The 22,136-nt window shown below is 33.9% G+C and overlaps 1 protein-coding gene and 1 pseudogene across 1 annotated transcript; one reads left to right on the top strand and one right to left on the bottom strand.

Moving 5' to 3' along the window:
* Nucleotides 1–209: 209 nt before the first annotated feature.
* LOC107858221 lies at nt 210–1,610 on the bottom strand (annotated as a pseudogene).
* Nucleotides 1,611–3,190: 1,580 nt separating this feature from the next.
* LOC107858222 (alpha-farnesene synthase-like) lies at nt 3,191–5,065 on the top strand. The gene is made up of 5 exons (XM_016702915.1): nt 3,191–3,195; nt 3,263–3,481; nt 3,597–3,738; nt 4,430–4,678; nt 4,775–5,065. The coding sequence occupies exons 1-5, from the start codon at nt 3,191–3,193 to the stop codon at nt 5,063–5,065; spliced, it is 906 nt and encodes a 301-aa protein (XP_016558401.1).
* The last annotated feature ends 17,071 nt before the right edge of the window (nt 5,066–22,136 follow it).

Here is a 22,136-nt window from a genome sequence, read left to right as displayed (position 1 = left end):
AAATGTTCTAATCTTGATTGTCTCAGTAGGATGCTGGTTATTTGGAACAATTTTATAGAATAGGGATATAGCAATTGATGGCTAAAATTGGATTAAGATTGAAAGCTTTGTTGATAAACTCTTGAATTCTGCAACGGTCTTAGAATTCACACTCAAATGGATAACAAGAATGGTTCCGTAATATTCCAGATATAGAAAATTTGCATCTGTTACCAGCCAAAGATTATAAGGTTCAAAAGAGCCATTCGAATGTAAAACCATTCTTAGCTTGTCTGAAATAAACAACCCTTAGATCCTCATCCACATCGATAGTAATCTACAGAGAATCATTAGTGAAATTTTAAGAGCATAATTATGGTATGAGAAGAAACGGAATCATATGCCACTATATAGCAGAATTTAACCTAATCAAGTCTTGGCAAAGGATGCATCACTATTGCATGTTTCTGCATAGCATTTAAGACACTCAGATCCACGATATACTTCCCTCCAGACTCTCCATACAAATCAACCCTCTCTCTAAATCTTTCTCTTTGAATATGAGTTTGATATACCACACTACATTTAGAATCGACCTCCAACAAATCATCATTTTCTTCCCAATGAACCCCCATTGATATCAAATAATCCTTGATGTCATCCTAAAATGAATATGTAACAATTCTTCTGTTATCAAACAAAAATAACATTGTGTAATTACATTTAAGTTTAAAGAACAAAAGTTTATTAAATTGAATGAGAGGTAATGCTAATTACCAGCTCAATACAATTAAAATTTCATCTTTTCTCATACCTTCATATTAACCACATCAGAGGATACAAAGTAAATTTTCACATCTTGGTACTTCGCAAGCAAGTGAGCAACTGAACGAACTGTCCTCCCATAAGCTAGATCACCAATAACAACAACTTTTATACCATCAAGTTTTCCTATTTCTCATTCAATGGTGTACACATCTAGAAGGGTTGTTTCAGAATTAATGAGGACAGTTTTGTTGCTGCAGCCAGCCAAGAAAAAAAAGACCAAGAAGACTATGTATATGTCATTGATATGTTCTGTTGCAGTCAGACAACAAATGTATGCCCAGATAAACATCATATGTACTCTATTATGTAGTTTCATCTAATTAAGTCTCTATATGTTATTCAGAGTTTGTTATGAATTCTAACGGAAGGCGAACATTTTAAACACATGACAGTGATATTTACATAGTTAAGAATTAAGAACTATGTTATTAGTAAGCTCCAACAACTCAGCTGTAATGCATTATCCAAACAAGTTACCGTTTCCTAGTCTATAAGGGGAAGGATAGAACAATATCCCCACACAAGCTTAGAATGAGGGGAAAAAACTTACCATGATGCAACTTAAATTTCTCCATTCGATCAATTTCAACAGAATACTTAAGAAGGTGGCCTCTCATTTCAGTGACTTCATCAGCCTTGTACTGTAGCTAGTTGTGTTCACCAAATACTCTCATCCGTCTCACACATTCAATACTCTCTGGACGCTAAAAAAATTACTCTATAGTTGTCGTGTGCTCTGCCCACAGTGACATTCTATATCCATATATCTGCAGTCGAAATGCGATAGAAACATAGTCACACATTTTTACTACTTGAAAAGACATGCATTGTAAGAATGGTCTGAATATCAGTTTATTGCATTAATCCGAAGCAGATACTGTTGGACACTAACTTTTAAAATAAACTTTGAGATATTCACTCAGTAAAAAGGAACAAAACAATTTGGAAATCATCCTTCTTTAGTATAGTGAAAAAAAACCATTAACACCAAGACAATTATTTTCATCTCCAACTATTCGAATTTTCAGATTACTGATGCAAAACACCACTTACTACATTTACACATCTACAAGTTATTGTCATACCCTATTTTTACCTGAGGTCAAAACGAGCACGACGTTATGGACTCTAAAAGAATGAAAATTTGCATAGAGTCGCCACCTAATTTTTAAGGAAAATAAGGAAACCTATTGAAGTATTAACATGTGATTAATGTTTTTAGTCTGCGAAAAAACAATTGAGATTCCAAGTAAGGGTTCAAGTTATTCCCAAGGAAAGTGGTTAGGCATCCTTCAGAATCCATAAGTGTGGTACCCGACTAGACTAAATTTTTCAAAGAGGGAGGAAGTATAAAAAATAATGTAGAAGTGTATGTATTAAATATAAAATAATATAAATGTTTAAAATTATGTAAAGATGTATGTATATTAAATATATAAATAAAACATGTTATTATAAAAAATGTAAAAAAAATACATATGAAAAGAAAAATATTTTATATTGTGTGAAAGAAAGTATATCTTGATATGTCATGAAGAGAAAGAGAAAAATAATGTTCTTTGTTTGATTAAAGTTTATGAAAAAGTAAAGATTTACTTTAACAAAAAAGATCAAAATGTTTATGATGTCAAAGTATGTAAACTAATTTGATTAATTTAATTTATTAGTGTAAACGTTAACGACCTAAGTTTGCATAAACGCGAGGTGAAATTGTATAAAGAAAATTCCGCCCAACACCACAAAAATAAAGTTTTCACTATAATAACCTTTGTACAAATATAAAAATACAATACAAAATTAAAAGGGCTTCTTTGAATGCAACTCTCGACGAGTAATCCAAATAACCTGTATAAACACTTGTAAAAATGTTAGTAACGAATAAATAATAATCAAAATAAATTGAACAAGTATGTGTGTATATAAATATTTAAAAAGATATTTTTTTCGTTAAAAAGTGGACTCAGATAAAGTCTTGACTGCGAAATAGTTGCTCAATTAATTGGCCGTCCTAAATCGTTTTGCTATGAAGTGGTTGCTCAATTAATTGGCTGTCCTAAATCGTCTTGTCAAAATTTGAATTGTAAAATCTTGTATTGTTATAAAGTTTCATCATCACCCATAAAATATTTTTTATTACGTATTTGTATACGTAAAATCCGTCTTTTGTTTACGGAGGCCTCAAAATTAATAATATTTTTTTCATTGGCCATAATCATATAGTATCCTGTTTTAAACAAAATCACCAAAAATATCAAGGACCCAATTCCATAAAATAAGCAAGACAATAAAGTGTAAAGGAGTATGACAGCAAAACATATGACAAACATAGTCAAAAGTTCTTCAATACCAAGATGATCAAAACAGAGCAAAAATCATAAAGCAAATGGAGTATCACATAGCAATAAAATTAATTCATCGAATATTTTTTTTAATTTTTTTTTGGTGAATTTAACAGATGGTGGAGAAATTTTTGCATAGCTGAAGATTTAGAGTTTACAAGGGACAGGATAGTAGAAAGCTTCTTTTACGCTGTAGGGATTACCTCTGAGGCTCAACATGGAAGCATGAGAGTATGGGTCACCAAAGTGATACAAATGGTGCTAATAATAGATGACGTTTATGATATTTATGGTTCTTTAGCTGACATCCAGCAATTCACCCGTGCCATAGAGAAGTCGGTCCAAACAAACTACCTATTAAAATTTATTAATTAATTAACCTGTTCTTTTTAATTAAATGCATTATAATAATCATTAAAACAAGGATTTTATTTCACATAAAATTATTAGGTGGGACTCGAAAGAAGTAGAGTGGCTACCAGAGTGCATGCAGATTTCTTTCAGGACGTTGCATGCTACAATGGAAGAGATATGTTCTGAAATTCAAGAACAAAAGGGTGGTTCTTCAACATTACCTTATTTGAAACAAGGGGTAAGTACTGAAGTAGTCTTTCACATATAACATATGTTCTCACCGTGTAAGACCCATTAAGGGTGAAAGCACTCTCTATTAAAGGCAGAGGCGGATCCATGATTATAATTATTAAGTTAATGGATCCTGAACTTTATTTAGGATTTATTGAAAACAATAGGTCTTATACATAATAACGATAGATCCACCCTGACCCGAAATTTCTCTATTATAATACGGAAATGTTTTCCTCTTCCTTTACTATATAGTATATACTAATGGAAACCGAAAATACAAACATTGCTTCAAGAGATTAATCATATTATTGAAGTAAAATCCCCCGTCCATGTTATCCAATTACGTAGCCTAAGCTAAAATCCTAAAATAAACAAACGTCATGCCAAAATATAGAGGAGTGTCAAGCTAAGAGATCGAGCTTTTACTTCCTTAAACCTTATGTCAATTTTATAATTATTTGTTGACTATTTATGTTATAACATGAAAAGAAAACAAAATCAATTACCCAAAGAGCCAATTTTTCATGAAGTAAAAAACTAAGCTTATAATTGAAAAGTCGAATATTTTTCATGTACGTACTCGTGTTTCTTTTCTTTTGACTAACATATGTGCTTGTTAATTTTATACAAATTTTACATGAATTTTTTTTTTCATGTGTTTGAACAAAGTGTCTGATATTGTTTCAATAATTCAGTGGGTCAACTTTTGTAAAGCCTTGTTGGTGGAAGCAACATGGTTCCATGAAGGTCAAATACCAACACTTGAAGAGTATCTTGATAATGGGTGGATTTCATCATCTGGTTCATTATTTTCCTTTCATGTGATTTATGGTCTTACGAATAAAATAACAAATGAAGGCCTTGGTTTATGCAAAAATTGCCAAGAAATTATTTATCACACTTCGATGATAATTCGACTTTGCAATGACCTAGGCACCTCAACGGTAAAACCTCAAACTGTTAACCAAATATTTTTCCATTCTATAGATTTTAATCATTTTCCTCTCTTAATGTTTTTCCGTAACATTTATATTCCGTAGGCGGAGCTAGAGAGAGGTGACGTTGCTTCATCAATTCTGTGTTACATGCAAGAAGAAAATGTCTCAGAAGATGTAGCTAGAAAATATATTGAAAGCTTAATTTTGGATTCGTGGAAGAAAATTAATTATCATTTTTATAACCTATCTTCATCACAACAAAAAACTGTTAATCATGTAATAAATGGAGCGCGTATGGCACATGTCATGTACCAATTTGGAGATGGATTTGGGGTGCAAGATGGTGAAAATCGAGATCGGATCCTCCTCAACTTGGTTAACCCTATTACATAATCTCAGGGAAAATAGTTTGTCTAGTCTTCTAGGAATCTCTTATATGTACGTAACAAGAAAAATAGGAAGTTTTACATGTGAAGTTCTCGTTATAAGGTTTGGGATTGATCGGATAATATTAGGTATATTTTTATACAATCATAAGCAAATTTAAAAATTAAACTTGATAGAGTTCAATCTATAAGGTTCTGAGCACTACACTTCTTATGCTTCCAAAAATATGGGTCTCATGTCAAATATTTGTTTAAATCTTATTGGGTTTTCACATATTATTATTTATGTCTACAAATATTAGGCTCCTATGAGCTTAAACTGTTTCCAATATGTTGCATCAACTCCAGACGCATCTCATCATATATCTGTGCAAAAAGGCATTTCCACAACTTGAACCTGTAAGGCTATGAGATCCTGATCATATAACACCGATTGATACAGTTGACAGATGATGCAGAAATGTCCGTGGGGTTTTGACCCACCTGTTAGAGTGTATGCCCTACTAATTTTACTATTTAACTCTACTGGTTGCCTATCTGTGGAACAGGTAAGTAAACGTGGTTCACAGAAGTAAAAACTGAACGCAGTGTTTTTACGTGGAAAACACCCGGATCAAGAAAGGTGTAAAAAACCACGACCTGTACCTCTATAGGATTTAACCCCAACTTCACTATAACTCTTGAGCCTCAACAACCAATAATATTACAAGACTTCTTGTAAAACTAGGAATTAAAACTTCTAACTCCTATACTACAAAGACACAAATCTTCCCAAGATAAGTGTTCCCAAGTCTTCGAGTTCCCTAACTTGAAGGCACAAATCCTAACTCAGTTTATAGATCACTGAGACTAGAACAATGACTCATTACAACTCAAAGAACCTACCTATTACAAACAGTCTAAGACTTGCTAAGTAAAGGATCAGGTTCTTCTCCAAGAAAGTGAATTGTTTTGCTGATTGTTGATTATCTTTTCAGCGTAGTGAGTGAATGCTTTGAACGACAGCACTGCTATTTAAGCCAACACTTCATTTATATACTTCTTTCTTCACTAGGACTCTTAGGTAGTTTCCCTCCTCCTTTGCTACCGTCTCTTTTTCTTCTTTGAATAGAACTCTTCTTTTTATCTCTGCAAGATTTCTTGTTCAACTCAACTTCTGCAAGACTTCTTATTTCACTTTACTTCTGATGTGATAGACTTCTTCTTCAACTGAACTTCTGATGTGATAGGTGCTATCTACTTCTATCTGTTCCTAGAGTCATCTTATCAATAACTTGTCTGTAGCTTAGCTTAGTTCACTTGGATGGACAAGCTTTCACAACATGTTTCATTCACATGTCTATCATCAAAACTCCACATGCCCTAACAAATTCTCTTTGTTGGATGACGACAAATATAACAGCACACCACCACAAAAACCTGACATACTCACTAAAGAAGTTAAGTAAAAGAATCAGAATCAAGTGAGACACAGGCTAGTCAAATGGGTTATAAGCACTGTATAATCTCTTCTTCCTCCTTTTGACATCATCGAAAAACTGGACCAATAAGTGAAAAGAGTTTAATAATTCACGGCCACTGGGGCTATCACTAAAACAATGAAGATTTTAGAGCAAAAAAAAAAACAAGCAATGCATTAATAACATAGAAGTGAACCATATAAAGTAAAAAAAGCCATTTCATTTATAGATCAGAATACAATGATCACAACCCATTAAAAACAATAAGAGAGAAACAGCTTGGACCAAAAGTAGGAAGAAAAGATGCCTAAGACACTAAGAGGGGCTTAAGTGGATGAGAAAGAAGAAATAAGAGAGGTCAGTTTCCTAATGATCTCAGCATTGTCAGCTCTTTCCTTTTCCAGTATGGCTATGAGGGAGGCAAGTTGAGCTTGAAGGACCTGTTTCTCCTCCTCATGAGCAGCCTGGGCAGCTTCCAATGCAACTTGTTCTACTTTCACCTCACTCTGCTTGGCAGCTAGAGTATTCCTCGGCCTTTGTATAGGGTTATCAGTACCTCTCATAGCAGCCGGTAACATAACATGGTTCACAAAGCCAATAACATCCTTTGTGGTCTGCAGTGACCACACTTTGACAGGAACATGAAAGTCCTCAAAAACTGGGGCAAGCCAGAACTCATAGGGCAAAGCATGACCATTTGCATCTTGGATTAAGACACTTTGCATATGCTTGATAATGAGTCTAGAAAGGTCAATTAGAGTCTGAGAGTCTAGTAATTCCATCGGGGTAAGATCGAGAAAATTGGCTATTGTTCTCCTTTCCTGTCTAGGAAGGATCAACTTGTGAACCACATCAAAACAGAACTGGTAGAGAGGAGACATCTCATTCTTGAGGACCCTTCTATGAGTTAAAAGAAGAGGATTTCCAGAGAATTTTCTAGAAATATCAAGAGCTGAAGGAAGGTTATCAAGAGGAGGCCAAGTACCTTTCATATAATGACCCCAACCCACAGTAGGAGCATGTAAAATTCTACTCAGATCAGCTGGGTAAAGATTAATGGTTTTACCATGAAAAGTGGTGAAGAACATCTCTCCGATAGCACTTCCATTTGTATAAAATTCATACACTTCATCTTTCCCAAACTTTCTTTGATGATCACCTTGAAGAAACAGATGTGACCACCTCTAAGCTCTCAAGAGTAGTGTTAATGAATGGAATAATAGAGTAAATAACCTCCCAAGTAGGTTAGAAGTCATTGAACCTTATTAGGATAAGTGGGAAAATATCCATAATACCCACACTTACGTTGCACCAAAATCCCATCATAGGGGTATGACTGACCCTCACGAGTCGTACCCTCCAATACGAGTGGTACCATCCACTCGTATCCTGGCCTAAACCTTTGGATCTAATACTATCCATCATATGAATCATCCAACCAAGTCGTATCCAAAGCATACAATCTATACCCTTCATCAGTACCCCTGACAGATTTAAACCCAAGGAAGATTAAACACTGTCTACCATACGAGTCCTGGGTACGACTCGTACCCTGGCTTATGGATCATGAAGAGCCACTCGTACTTAGATTAAACCTAAGTAACCAAGTCTAAAATTAAGTTAAGGAACCAAAGTATATGTACCTATTTGCTCTTTCAGAATTAAGTTTTAACTTAGAAACTTCTTAAACCAACTTATTCATTTTTTCAATTAAATCATGACATTCTTGTTTTTATTTAACCAACTCAAGTTCAAAATTTTCTTGTTCTTTACCCATAGCCTTTTTCCCATTTTTAGTGAGAGGTAATTGTAGAACTTCAAACTTGAGATCATTGTTTGAAATCTCAATTTCTGCAACTTGGTTCGTGAGAGTGCAAATTTCCTTGTCAACTGTATCTGTGCAAGCCTTTAAATCAATGAGATCAAATTTTAGACTTGTAAAACTGTTGAACAATTTATCCCTATCAGAAGTCAATTCTTAGAAGTCATAAATCAGTGCACTCATCAAGGAAACAAGTTTTGGTTTTGAAAATAGTTGCAGCTTTTCTTTGAGTTCAAGTATACTTACCTTAGAAGCATCATCTTCTTCTTCTAAATAAGAGTCTCCAAGAGCCATGAATGCAGTTTCATCAACTTCAACCTCATCTGAATTAGACCCCCAGGCTGCTATCATTGCATGTTCCTCCTTTCATTTTGCCTTTTCTTTCAGTTCCTTTCCAGCCCTTTCCTTCATCCATTCTATTTCCCAGACTGGAACGTCTTTGATCTGGTGATCAGTTTTGCCGAACTTGTAGCAACCATTTGGATTGTTATTGGAACGTTTCTTACTACCTGTTTCCTTCTTCTTCTTAAAGAATTTGTTGAAGTTCTTAGTTATGAAAGCAACTTGTTCCTTATCAAGTTCAAATTCCTCATCACTATTAGAAGCTTTCAATGCCAAGATTTTCTCAGGAGCTGCTTGTTCTTTGGTTCCATCAACTTCTATTTCATAAGTTCTTAAGTTCCCTACTAGTTCATCCAGGGTCATACCTGCAAGATCCTTATTTACCTCCCTGATTATAGTCACTTTAATATTTCATTTTGATTTATGTAATACCGTTAGTACGTTTTCGACTTGTTCCTCCTAAGTTATAACTTTTCCTAAGGAAGTCAACTCATTTGTTAAGGTAGTAAGACTTGCCATCATCTCATGGAGGGTTTCATTTTCTTTCATTTTAAATGCCTCATACTCAGTAAAAAGAAGAAAAATCCTAAATTTTCTTACTTGAGAGGTACCTTCATGAGCATTCACCAGTTCATCCTAAATTTGCTTAGCAGTGGTGTAGGCTGATACCCTGTTGTATTCAACAGGTCCTAATCCAAGGACTAAGATGTTCTTGGCCTTAGTATTTTTCTTCAAGGCTAATAATTCATCAGGAGTAAATTCACTCCTTACTTTCTTGACTGGTTCACCATCAACCAACCAACTTCATTGGAATAGTGGGACCATCAGAAATCCTATCCAACAATTCATATTCTTCACCTTGGATGAACATCTCCATTCTTGCTTTCTACCAGATAAAGTGAGAGCCATCAAAGAGTGACGGTCTAGTAGTTGACTGACCTTCACTGTGACCAGTAGGAGGAGCGGAATTCATCATTGATCTTTTCTTAGGTGCTAGCCTTAATTAAGACGACCTCGCTCTGATACCACTTGTTAGAATGTATGCCCTACTAATTTTAATATTTAACTCTACTGGTTGCTATCTGTAGAACAGGTAGGTAAATGTGGTTCACAGAAATAAAAACTGAACACAGTATTCCTACGTGGAAAACACCTGACTCAAGAAAGGTGTAAAAAATCACGACCTGTACCTATACAGGATTTAACCCAACTTCACTATAACTCTTGAGCCTCAACAATCAACAATATTACAAAACTTTTTGTAAAACTAGGAATTAAAACTTCTAACTCCTATACTACAAAAACACAAATCTTTCCAAGATAAGTGTTGCCAAGTCTTCGAGTTTCCTAATATGAAGACACAAATCCTAACTCAGTTTATAGATCACTGAGACTAGAACAATGACTTATTACAACTCAAATAACCTACCTATTACAAATAGTCTAAGACTTGCTAAGTAAAGGATCGGGTTCTTCTCCAAGTAAGTGAACTGTTTTGCTGATTGTTGATTATTTTTTAGTGTAGTGAGTGACTGATTTGAACGACATCACTGCTATTTAAGAAAACGCTTCATGTAGTCCTTGTTTTCAGGAGAAATTTTGACTTTTTGAGAAGAGTCGCCACTTAATTTTGAAAATGGATTAAGAAACCTTTAGAGAGTTACTTCAAACGATTCAAAACAGAAAAATCGTTTTAAGTTAGAGATTCTAGATAAGCGGTTCCTATTAATGTTTTAGGAAGGTGTTAGGCACCTAAAACGTCCGCTAACTTGTGGTTATCAGGACTGTTTGAAAACATCTTTTGATTAACTTCTGAAAATATTAATTTGTTGAAATAGTGATTTGATTTTTTTTTTAAAAGACTTGTGTAAAATAGATTTAGGCGACTTAGTACGGATTTTAACTAAGTCTAAAATAAACTAATAAACAAATAAACACATAAAAGGGGTAGGGAGGAGAAAGTAAAGGATTTAGGCCATTAAGCCCAAATCAACGAGGCCTGTCCTAGTTTAGTTGGGCTTCCGTCCCATTTCACCTGTCCTAAACTATTTTTTGAGCCTTTGGCTCGAGTCTTGCTCCACCTATATTAAATACAACTTTGGCTTCAAGCCCGAAATGAATGAATAAATAAATGAATAAATAAAAAGAAGATAATAATAAAAATTGAGACTTTTCAAGTCTCTTAATGGCCTCATCAATGGGTTTTGACCCATTTTCCTTCTCCGTCTATCTTCTAACACCCGCACGCTATGTAGTGGACCTCGGGTTTAAACTTCGAACTTAACTCGAAGGGGTAGACCTCATTGGCCCATTACGAAATGCAAGAGGATAGGAATCCATTTGGACTCGAGATATTCTTTTTGCATGCAAAGAAAAGATAAAGAAATTAATATACGTTCAAGGCATAAAAGTGACATATTTTAAAGCAAAAGAAAATATCAAGGACCAATTTTGAATAACAATGATAAGCACACTTGCACAGGAATGAGAGTCAACAAATAAAACGCAAAGCAAAGACACCCACTTACATGTCTCATGATTTATATTCATACAAGAATGAATAAAGGTAAAAGGAAGAAGGTCATATTCAATGAATTAATGCAAGAAACAAACAACGTAAGCTAGCGAAAGTAAAGGGATGAGGCAACAAGAAAAATACTCATGACTTCTAAAATTGAACAAACATAGATACTAATCCATATAACAAAGGAAAATAAAGGTTAACTTTTCAAGCAAGCGAATCTTTAAATTTCAATTAAGGCAACATTAACGAAAATTCATACATCTAAATTACAACCAAAATTTTACGAAAAAAAACGTGTAATGACCTATGGTTTATATTTCTAAGATATCGTTGATTCTCCTTTGATATTATGAATCAATGAGAGACACGAATCAAGTCTTTACACTCACAAAGAGCACATATAACAATCCAAAGGGCGCAAGAAAATTTGAATAAAGTTTAGCATTTCTAAAAGTGAAATATTGTTTCACAATCATACTATGCATGACTCGAAAATATCTAAATAATTCTATTTAGCCACAAAAATTTGAACTTTCTCATCATTTTGACAAATTTGAAAACATGCGAAAAAGAGGAATAAACATCATGAATGAAAAATAAAGCTAACACTTCATCTCTTATATGACGGTTTTGGAGATCTCTTAAAATAATTAACAAGTAATGAAAAATTCTTGATTTAATCAATTACTATTTTTATTAAGGCGAAACAAACAATAGTAACTATTTTTTCAACATAAAACAAACAACTTTACAGCTAAAACAAACATATCCGCCAACAATAAATTTAAACAAGACATGAGTTTGTCTTTTGAGCAAAGATCAAAACTTTATACATGACAATCAAAAAATAAAGTCAAAAGGCAAAACAATCAATATTAACCATTCTTTTCAACATAAAGAAAATAACTTTACATGCTAAAAACAAACATATCTATCAACAATGAGTTTAAACAAGACATGGGTATGACTTTTCAAGTAAAGATCTAAACTTTATCCAAAATAATCAAAGAATAAGGTCAAAAGGCAAAACAATCAATATTAACTATTCTTTTCAACATAAAGAAAATAACTTTACATGCTAAAAATGAACATATTCAATAATAATGAGTTTAAATAAGACATGATTATGTTTTTCAAGCAAAGATCTAAACTTTATCCAAAATAATCAAAGAATAAGGTGAAAAGGCGAAACATTCAACATTAGCTATTCTTTTCAACATAAAGAAAATAACTTTACATGCTAAAGACAAATATATCCAACAACAATGAGCTTAAACAAAGTATAAATACATATTTTAAGCAAAGATTAAAAACTTTATCTAAAATAATCAAAGAATAAAGTAAAAAATAAAGACACATAAAACTATTGTTAGCTCATTTTTATATCATGAACATGAAAATAATTAGAATATCGATACCACAATGTCCTAGGGCATTTAAGGTCATCTACAACATACAATCCCAGCAAATAAAATTATATCTATTAATTATGAAGAAAAAAAAGATGAAGAAGAAAACGATAATAAAAACTTTAAAAAAAATTTACTAGCCGACCAACTCTATGAAACAAAAATTTTTACTAAATAAAAATAACTATTTTGCTCAAAAGGGATTTTTTCACCTTTCTAGTCTTTTGTTTTCTTCCCTTTTCCCCTTTTTTTTACCAAAATAGTGTTAGTATTTATAGAAGAGAATGATATTTTTTTCTCTCTCCCATCAATGTGGGAGAAAAGTATTTATAGGAAAGGATAAAGATTTATTTCTTTTCATCCATCAATGTGGGAGAAAAAGTAATTAAGGTGTTTTTGAAATTTTAAAATTGAAGATAAGGTGATATGGAAGATAATATGGGGGAAAATTGTACAATACAGTACAACTTTTGAATTTCAAAATTGGAAAAAGACAAAGTTGGGGGGAAATAGTACAATGTAGAACAATTTAAAATTATTTTTTTGTGGAATTAGTTAGAAGTTATGAGAGTTTTTGAGAATTTTGGGGTTATTTAAAATATAACCCCAATTGGGATTTAAAATTTAACCATATTTATTTAATTTTTACCAAATTAGAAATCAATTGACGGATTGCATTACAATTATGACCATTTTATTTCAATTATGGCCAAATCTAATTGATTGGCTGAATTAAATTGAAATTCGATGCGAATTAATGCTTCCTTTAATCCCGGGCTTCTTGATTTTATAAAATCAAATCCATATTTATCCGAATAAATTATTTTTTGCTAGTAAATTATATTTAAATCAAAACTTTAATCATTTGAATATCTAAGCCTTGATTAAAATCCAATATTTTATAAAATAAATATTTAAGTAACAAAATTATAAAATCTCGTATAATTGAATACGATAAATTATAATCACTACTTAAAATGATAAAATTACGTACAAATATATTTAATAAAATTTTATTCGGATGAAATAAATATTTTAATTTTATTAAAAATCAATGAAACCCAGAATTAAATTTAGTCGTGGAGGGCAAAAATTAGGTGTCAATAACTGCCCCTTCCTTTTGGGTATGGTGGATGGAAGTAACCATGGGCAAAGGGAGGTTGACGTTCCTAATTTTTGTCCGACCACAAATTTGAAACTGAAAGAGGTTGGCTTTTGCATGATTCTCATAAAGTCATGGTCGAACCCAGGTCGGGTTTCCTACATATCGAAGGTTACAAGAGAATTTAGGCTACTTGTAGTTCAGAAAGCTTGATTTAAGGCACGATTTTTAAAAAAAAATCACCAGCTATCTCAGTTTTTTTATAGTTTTTGACGACTGAAAAGCTAGGAAATGGAGGGATTTGGGGAGGAGGTTGGAATGCATTCGAGTTTTCTACATAGAGCCCAGCCTACATATCCCTGAGACTCAGGAAATCAGACTGCCTGTAGTTCGACTCAATCGGTAGAAAAGATAGTCTTTTATTTTTGACTATCTTTAGCTCGGAATAGGTGACAAGTTGATTGAGTTGCGGAAAAGAGGCTTGTAACCTATTAACCATGAATGTGAGATCCTTCACATCCATAGGCAAGAACTTACCTGGACATAATTTCCAAAACTCTATGTGTGTTACCACCCGAATTGAAAGAAAGAGAAGTTTACCCTCGGTATGAGTTTAGAAATATACCGAAGGTGAAGCTGAAATCAAAATATCTCAAACTACCCACATGCCTTCTAATAGAGGTGTGGTTGGATGGTGGTGGCGATCATCCTTTAGCTCGCGTCCAAAGAGTTTGAGTTCCCTCTTTAGACTATGTTCCGTTTTGCTGCTAAGAAAGAGTTCCACATTGTGCTGCGTCCTATCTGGAGTTGTCCACACCTGTGGTTTTGATTTGATATTTTCACCCTCTCGGATTCTCTCGACAATGTTTCAAACAAAAAGTGTTAGTGCTAAACATAATTCACGAAAGAGGTATATAGTCTTTATCATATCTCTACGTGAGTTATTGCCTGAAAAACAAAGTCATCCCTTTTTATGTACCTGTTTGGAAGGAAATAACTTGCAATAATAGATACAACAACTCTCTTGGTCGTTGCATAATTATCTTATTTATCGGTTGAATATGTCTTCAAAGTGGTTGTCTCTCTTGGACATCGACGATACTTTAAGCAGAACGGACCCTGCAACCGCTTAATCTTGCAGTGATGCGGCAACCCTTTTGAGTCACCTATAGTGCTTGCCATATGTGGCATGATAACTTCTCCAGTTATTGATAATAATTTTTTTCATATGATCCCAGGTAAGTCTTGCGCATCTTTTGTACCGATACGACTTATAGATTTTCCTTAAATTGTCAATCTGTGGATAATCTTGCACATTATTTGATGTCGGATACGAGGCGACTACCAGATATCCTTCGAATTTCTAGTTTTTAGGTAATCCTGCACATTATCTGACCTTGGATAAGAGATGGCTTACAGATACCCCTCCAATCGCTAGCTTTTAGGTGTTCCTGCACATCATCCGACCTTGGATACAATATAACTTATAGATATTACTCAAATTGCTAGTCCTTGGGTAATCCTGCACATAATCGATCTTGGATATGACGCGGCTTATAGAGAACCCTTGGACGTATTAATTTGGTAATCTCACATATTCTCCGGTAAGGATTTAGTTGCAACTTATGGATAACCTCCAAACAATTGATTTTTGGGCGATCTTGCACACTATCCGGTTAGGATGTTGTTGTGGCTTACGGATGACCTACAGGCTATCAACTCATAGGTGATCTTGCTCACTATCCTATTTCAAATAATATGACTTATAGATGACCCTCAAATTGTCAATTTTTAAGAAATCTCATACATCATCCGTCTTTAGACATCGACTTAAAGACGTCCCTTCAAATCGTGTGCTCTTGATGCATTCAAATGCTGATTCATAAAATGATGAGATATTCTCGATGCCAACATATGTGTCTACCATGTAAATAGATATTAAATGCTGATGATATTCTCGACGCCAACATTTATGTCTTGCGTGTCAATAGATATGAAATACTGATGATATCCTCGACGCCAGTGTTTATGTCTTGCGTGACAACAGATATGACACGCTGATGATATCCTCGACGCCAGCATTTATGTCTTGCGTGTCAACAGATATGAAATACTGATGATATCTTCGACGCCAGCATTTGTGTCTTGCGTGTCAACGGATAATAAATGCTAATGATATCCTCGACGCCAACATTTATATCTTGCGTGTCAACAGATATTGAATGGTGATGATACCCTCGACGCCAGCATTTATGTCTTGCGTGTCAATAGATATAAAATACTGATAATATCCTCGACGCCAGCGTTTATGTCTTCCTATCAACAGATATTGAATGGCCCTCTTGACAATAATATGCAATGGCCCTCTCGGAAATGATATGAATGGCCTTCTTAGCAATGCTATGAAATGGCCTTCTTGCCAATGATATGAATAACCCTCTTGGCAATGATGTGAATGGCCCTCTCGGCAATAATATGCAATGTACCTCTCGGCGATGATATGAATGGCCTTCTTGGCAATGGTATGAAATGACCCTCTTGGTAATGATATGAATGTCCTTCTTGGCAATGATGTGAATGGCCCTCTCGAAAATGATATGAAATGGCCCTCTCGGCGATGATATGAAATGGCCCTCTCGGAAATGCTATGAAATGGCCCTCTTGACAATGATATGAATGGCCCTCTTGGCAATTTAAAAATAGTTTCACCTGAGTTTGTTTGTCTGCGTCTTGCTTTCTACATGTACTTGTACTCATGGTAGATAATTAGTAGACATAAAGTCGCTTTTTCTAGCGACTATATGTTTAAGAAAAATTCTAAATACAATATTTATAAAGAATACAAGACACTTTTGTTTGTCCTCCATGATCTCAAGAAATGAGATGGACAATTCAAAACGTCCTTAATAAATGGGTATTAAACCCATTTTTAGGGCTACCCAAAAATACCGTTCTTGAGCATTAGTGCTATGGTGTGGCTCCTAATTTGCTCGGGGATTTTTGAAAGAGACTCTCATTTTTGTGTATTGGTCCCTGCATCCACAGAAAAATGATTAGTTTGAGTGAAACTACTCTGTGTTGACTTTCTTCTATTCTCCATTTGCTCTACGCCATCTTTTGGGAACTCCGTCATGTTGGGACTTCCATCCTTGACTCCCCGTCCTAATTGATGTCTAGGCAATCATTAAGTAAAAGATTTATATAGATTTTTTAAAGTAGCCTTAATTTTTTAGAAAATAATTTTGAAAACTCCTTCAAAACTTTAGAAAATCTTTGTCAGTCATGTCATGTGCTATCTCAACGACCATCTTTCTCTTGATTCTGACAATGTCCGACGTTTGACGGAGGATTGCTAGGGATTCAGCATTGTCGAGGCTCTCTACCAGAAGTTTTATCAAAGACGGAGATACAATCTTCCTAGACTTTATCACAGGTGGTGATTCTCAAATCTCAACTTCGACCTCTAGTGTTGGGGAATTTGAAATATATTTCAATATACTAGTGGAAATTTTGAGGACCTCCTCAAAATTTCTGCCCCAATTTAAAGTAGTCTCAGATGATATCATCTCGAGAAGATCCAAAGTTTTTGTTGGTCTTCGTTCTCCTTGTTGTATGTTGATTTTTTCTTGTGAATGTTTGGTATTCCTTCTTAAAAATTTTATCCCAGTTTCCATTTTCTGGGGTTATATGACCGAGCAGTTGGGGTGCCTACGTATCCCGTTGAAGCAGGAATCAGGTCAAATGTAGTTCAAGACTACGCTAAGGATATATAGAAAAATCTAATGGGTTGACCGAAGCCGACATAGGCTGCCTACATATCCCTTTTTTGGAATTCAGGTCAAACGTAGTTCGTAAATAAAAGGAAATGATAAATTTTCCTAAGGGGTCTGCCTACGTATCCCTTTTTGGGAATTCAGATCAAACGTAGTTCGTACATAAACTCATAATGACCCTAAAAATACTCTTACCATTCTTACTAGGACATAAATAAGTACTTCTATGGATGACATGACGTTTGCATTGCGTTTGTCTTGATAGAGCAAAGGATCAAATGTCCTATGGAGTCATCGCCTTCCTAGTTAACCACCTCGGTTTCCTACAGATTAGGCTTCTTTGATTCTAAAACTTTTTGAATCTTCTGTTGACTGTTCTAGGGCTACCATTATTTTGCTTCTTGACATGACATGACAATGGCAGGTTTTGAGTTACCGTTATACGACGGGCGATGAGTCATGAATGGAGTGGAGGTCCAATTCAATAATGTTTTCTCCAATTAATCTTCCATGATTTCGATTTTCTTAGAAAATTCTACCTTCACATTTTTCCTTATTCCATCCTCGAGACTATCGCTTACTGGGTTTAAAAATGATTGGTAGAGTCCAGTTTTACTACTAGTCATTTTTCTTTTCCTGTACTAAAACTATAGTAAAAAGGCGGATCTCTTATTCATTTTGATATGGTGAAGTAGGGTCATTTTGTGCCAACACTGAGTAGTTTCTATTACCTGCAAAGTAAAAAGAACTCAAACGATGACGTGTTAGATTCCGTTAGTAATAAGTAAAGCAAGATGATAAGGTAGGAAGTAAACACATAGAGTTGTTTCTCATCTCTTACAAATTGATTCATGAAATAATGATGACTCGAGGATTTCAATGAACAGGATTTTGCTCAATGATATGGATAGGTGGAATTTGTCGGGAAGGTTATACTCTTCTTCTTCCTTCAAGAAAGTGGAGGACAACAGAGCTTTTGGAGATATGGGCCGGGCCGAAAGACTACCTATGTATCTCACAGAGGAGAAATCAGGCCCTACGTAGTTCAAAACTATAACAGCTTTTTCTGATTCTAAAGTCAACTTTCCTAAAATGGTAGTGATCATTTTGCAAGTTTTAAGAATGACTACGGACTTTTCTGAGAAACTTGGGAGACTTGGAGTACTTTTAGTCAGACTTTTGTATAATGGGGTATATTTCTGCCTAGAGATGTTCTATGGAAAATGGGATTGGATTAGTTCGCCTTTGATTCGAATCAACGTAACACGTATAAGCACATAAATAGGTATATTACACAAGCATATTGTAATAAACGTGAATACTAATTAGGTGACCCTTTTGAGCCAAGAGTTTGGGCCTAACGATTTTTGAAGAAAAAATATACGCTTGCTTAAGGTCAATCTATTATCCCCATACTTTTATAGACACTAAAAGGGCATAAATGCCCACAAAAGATAACGAAAGAGGGCTACAATCTTTAGGGAAAGGAAAATAACATGAAAGAAGATACGCTCCCACATAGGGGATAAAAAATACTAATTCCTGAATGCTTCTTCTATCAGCCTTCCCCTTCTTAGCTTCATCCATTTCTTATATTGGTGAGATCCGTTGATGTTCAAATTGTGCCTTAAATGCAACCTCCCAAATCAATCAATTTCTTGCTTAACTTGCTTCAATTCTTGTTACGAAAGTAAGCAAATCAAGCTTTTTCCAGACCCCTAAAGGATAATGGATTGAATTAGACAGGCATACATTTTCTTCAACACATAAATATGGTTCGTTTATAATTGACGCGGGGTCAATAGACGTAGGGCAGGTTTTCTAATGGGCCCAACACCCCACTCGGATATTGGGTCATCCTATGCTCATGCCAAAAATAGAGTTTTGGTTTCGTTCTATCCCAGGTGTTTAGAGTAGGTTTGAACATTGGTACTCAAGCGGACAACTTTAGTTTGAAAATAAGAATAGCCATCAGACGACCCACGTGCTAATAAGTCGTTAGTATTTCCAACATATTTTGAAATTGAACAACAGGGGCCGGGACATCCACGAAATTCCAAAACAGTTTAAATAATGCAGGAATAATCTATGAGATGCGCGAGTTAAACTTTACAGAATTGAAACATATAAACACATAAACAGTTAATCAAAAGACGAAATCAAACATTTGGTTAGAACCTAGTTACAAATCCCCAGCTGAGTCGCCATTTCTGTTTTACGGAGAAATTTTGACTTTTTGAGAAGAGTCGCCACTTAATTTTGAAAATGGATTAAGAAACCTTTAGAGAGTTACTTCAAACGATTCAAAACAAAAAAATCATTTTAAGTTAGAGATTCTAGATAAGCAGTTCCTATTAACGTTTTAGGAAGGTGTTAGGCACCTAAAATGTCTGCAAACTTGCGGTTATCCGTACTGTTTAAAAACATCTTTTGATTAACTTCTGAAAAGATTAATTTGTTGAAATAGTGATATGATTTTAAAAGAAAAAAAAAGACTTGTGTAAAATAGATTTAGGCAACTTAATACGGATTTTAACTAAGTCTAAACAAAAATAATAAACAAATAAATACATAAAAGTGGAAGGGAGGAGAAAGTAAAGGATTTAGGCCTTAAGCCCAAATCAACGAGACCTGTCCTAGTCTAGTTGGGCTTCCGACCCATTTCACCTGTCCTAAACTGTTTTTCGAGCCTTTGGCTCGAGTCTTGCTCCACCTATATTAAATACAACTTTGGCTTCGAGGGCGAAATGAATGAATAAATAAATGACTAAATTAATAAATAAAAAGAAGATAATAATAAAAATTGAGACTTTTAAAGTTTCTTAATGACCTCATCAATGGGTTTCAACTCATTTGCCTTCTTCGTCTATCTTCTAGCACCCGCACGTCATGAAGTGGACCTCGGGTTTAAACTTCGAACTTGACTCGAACGGGTAGACCTCATTGGCCCATTACGAAATGTAAGAGGAGAGGAATCCATTTGGACTCGAGATATTCTTTTTGCATGCAAAGAAAAGATAAAGAAATTAATATACGTTCAAGGCATAAAAGTGAAATATTTTTAAGCAAAAGAAAATATCAAGAACCAATTTTGAATGACAATGATAAGCACACTTGCACAAGAATGAGAGTCAACAAATAAAACGCAAAGCAAAGACACCCACTTACATGCCTCATGATTTATGTTCATACAAGAATGAATAAAGGTAAAAGGAAGAAGGTCATATTCAATGAATTAATGCAAGAAACAAACAACGTAAGCTTGCGAAAGTAAAGGGATGAGGCAACAAGAAAAATACTCATGACTTCTAAAATTGAACAAACATAGATACTAATCCATATAACAAAAGAAAATAAAAGTTAACTTTTCAAGCAAGAGAATCTTTAAATTTCAATTAAGGCGACATTAACGAAAATTCATACATCTAAATTACAACCAAACTTTTACGAAAAAAAATGTGTAATGACCTATGGTTTATATTTCTAAGACATCGTTGATTCTCCTTTGATATTATGAATGAATGAGAGACACGAATCAAGTCTTTACACTCACAAAGAGCACATATAACAATCCAAAGGGCGCAAGAAAATTTGAATAAAGTTTAGCAATTCTAAAAGTGAAATATTGTTTCACAATCATACTATGCATGACTCGAAAATATCTAAATAATTCTATTTAGCCACAAAAATTTGAACTTTCTCATCATTTTGACAATTTGAAAACATGCGAAAAAGAGGAATAAACATCATGGATGAAAAATAAAGCTAGCACTTCATCTCTTATATGACGGTTTTGGAGATCTCTTGAAATAATTAACAAGTAATGAAAAATTCTTGATTTAATCAATTACTATTTTTATTAAGGCGAAACACACAATAGTAACTATTTTTTCAACATAAAAGAAACAACTTTACAGCTAAAACAAACATATCCGCCAACAATAAATTTAAACAAGACATGAGTTTGTCTTTTGAGCAAAGATCAAAACTTTAAACATGACAATCAAAGAATAAAGTCAAAAGGCAAAACAATCAATATTAACCATTCTTTTCAACATAAAGAAAATAACTTTACATGCTAAAAACAAACATATCTACCAACAATGAGTTTAAACAAGACATGGGTATGACTTTTCAAGTAAATATCTAAACTTTATCCAAAATAATCAAAGAATAAGGTCAAAAGGCAAAACAATCAATATTAACTATTCTTTTCAACATAAAGAAAATAACTTTACATGCTAAAAATGAACATATTCAACAATAATGAGTTTAAACAAGACATGATTATGTTTTTCAAGTAAAGATCTAAACTTTATCCAAAATAATCAAAGAATAAGGTGAAAAGGCGAAACATTCAACATTAACTATTCTTTTCAACATAAAGAATATAACTTTACATGTTAAAAACAAATATACCCAACAACAATGAGTTTAAACAAAGTATAAATACATATTTTAAGCAAAGATTGAAACTTTATCCAAAATAACCAAAGAATAAAGTAAAAAAAAAAAGACACATACAACTATTGTTAGCTCATTTTTTATATCATGAACATGAAAATAATTAGAATATCGCTACCATAACGTCCTAGAGCCTTTAAGGCCATCTACAACATACAATCCCAACAAACAAAATTATATCT

Source organism: Capsicum annuum, unplaced genomic scaffold, assembly GCF_002878395.1.
Source record: "Capsicum annuum cultivar UCD-10X-F1 unplaced genomic scaffold, UCD10Xv1.1 ctg78222, whole genome shotgun sequence".
Taxonomy (NCBI): Eukaryota; Viridiplantae; Streptophyta; class Magnoliopsida; order Solanales; family Solanaceae; genus Capsicum; species Capsicum annuum.
This window is presented reverse-complemented; position numbering and strand designations above follow the sequence as displayed.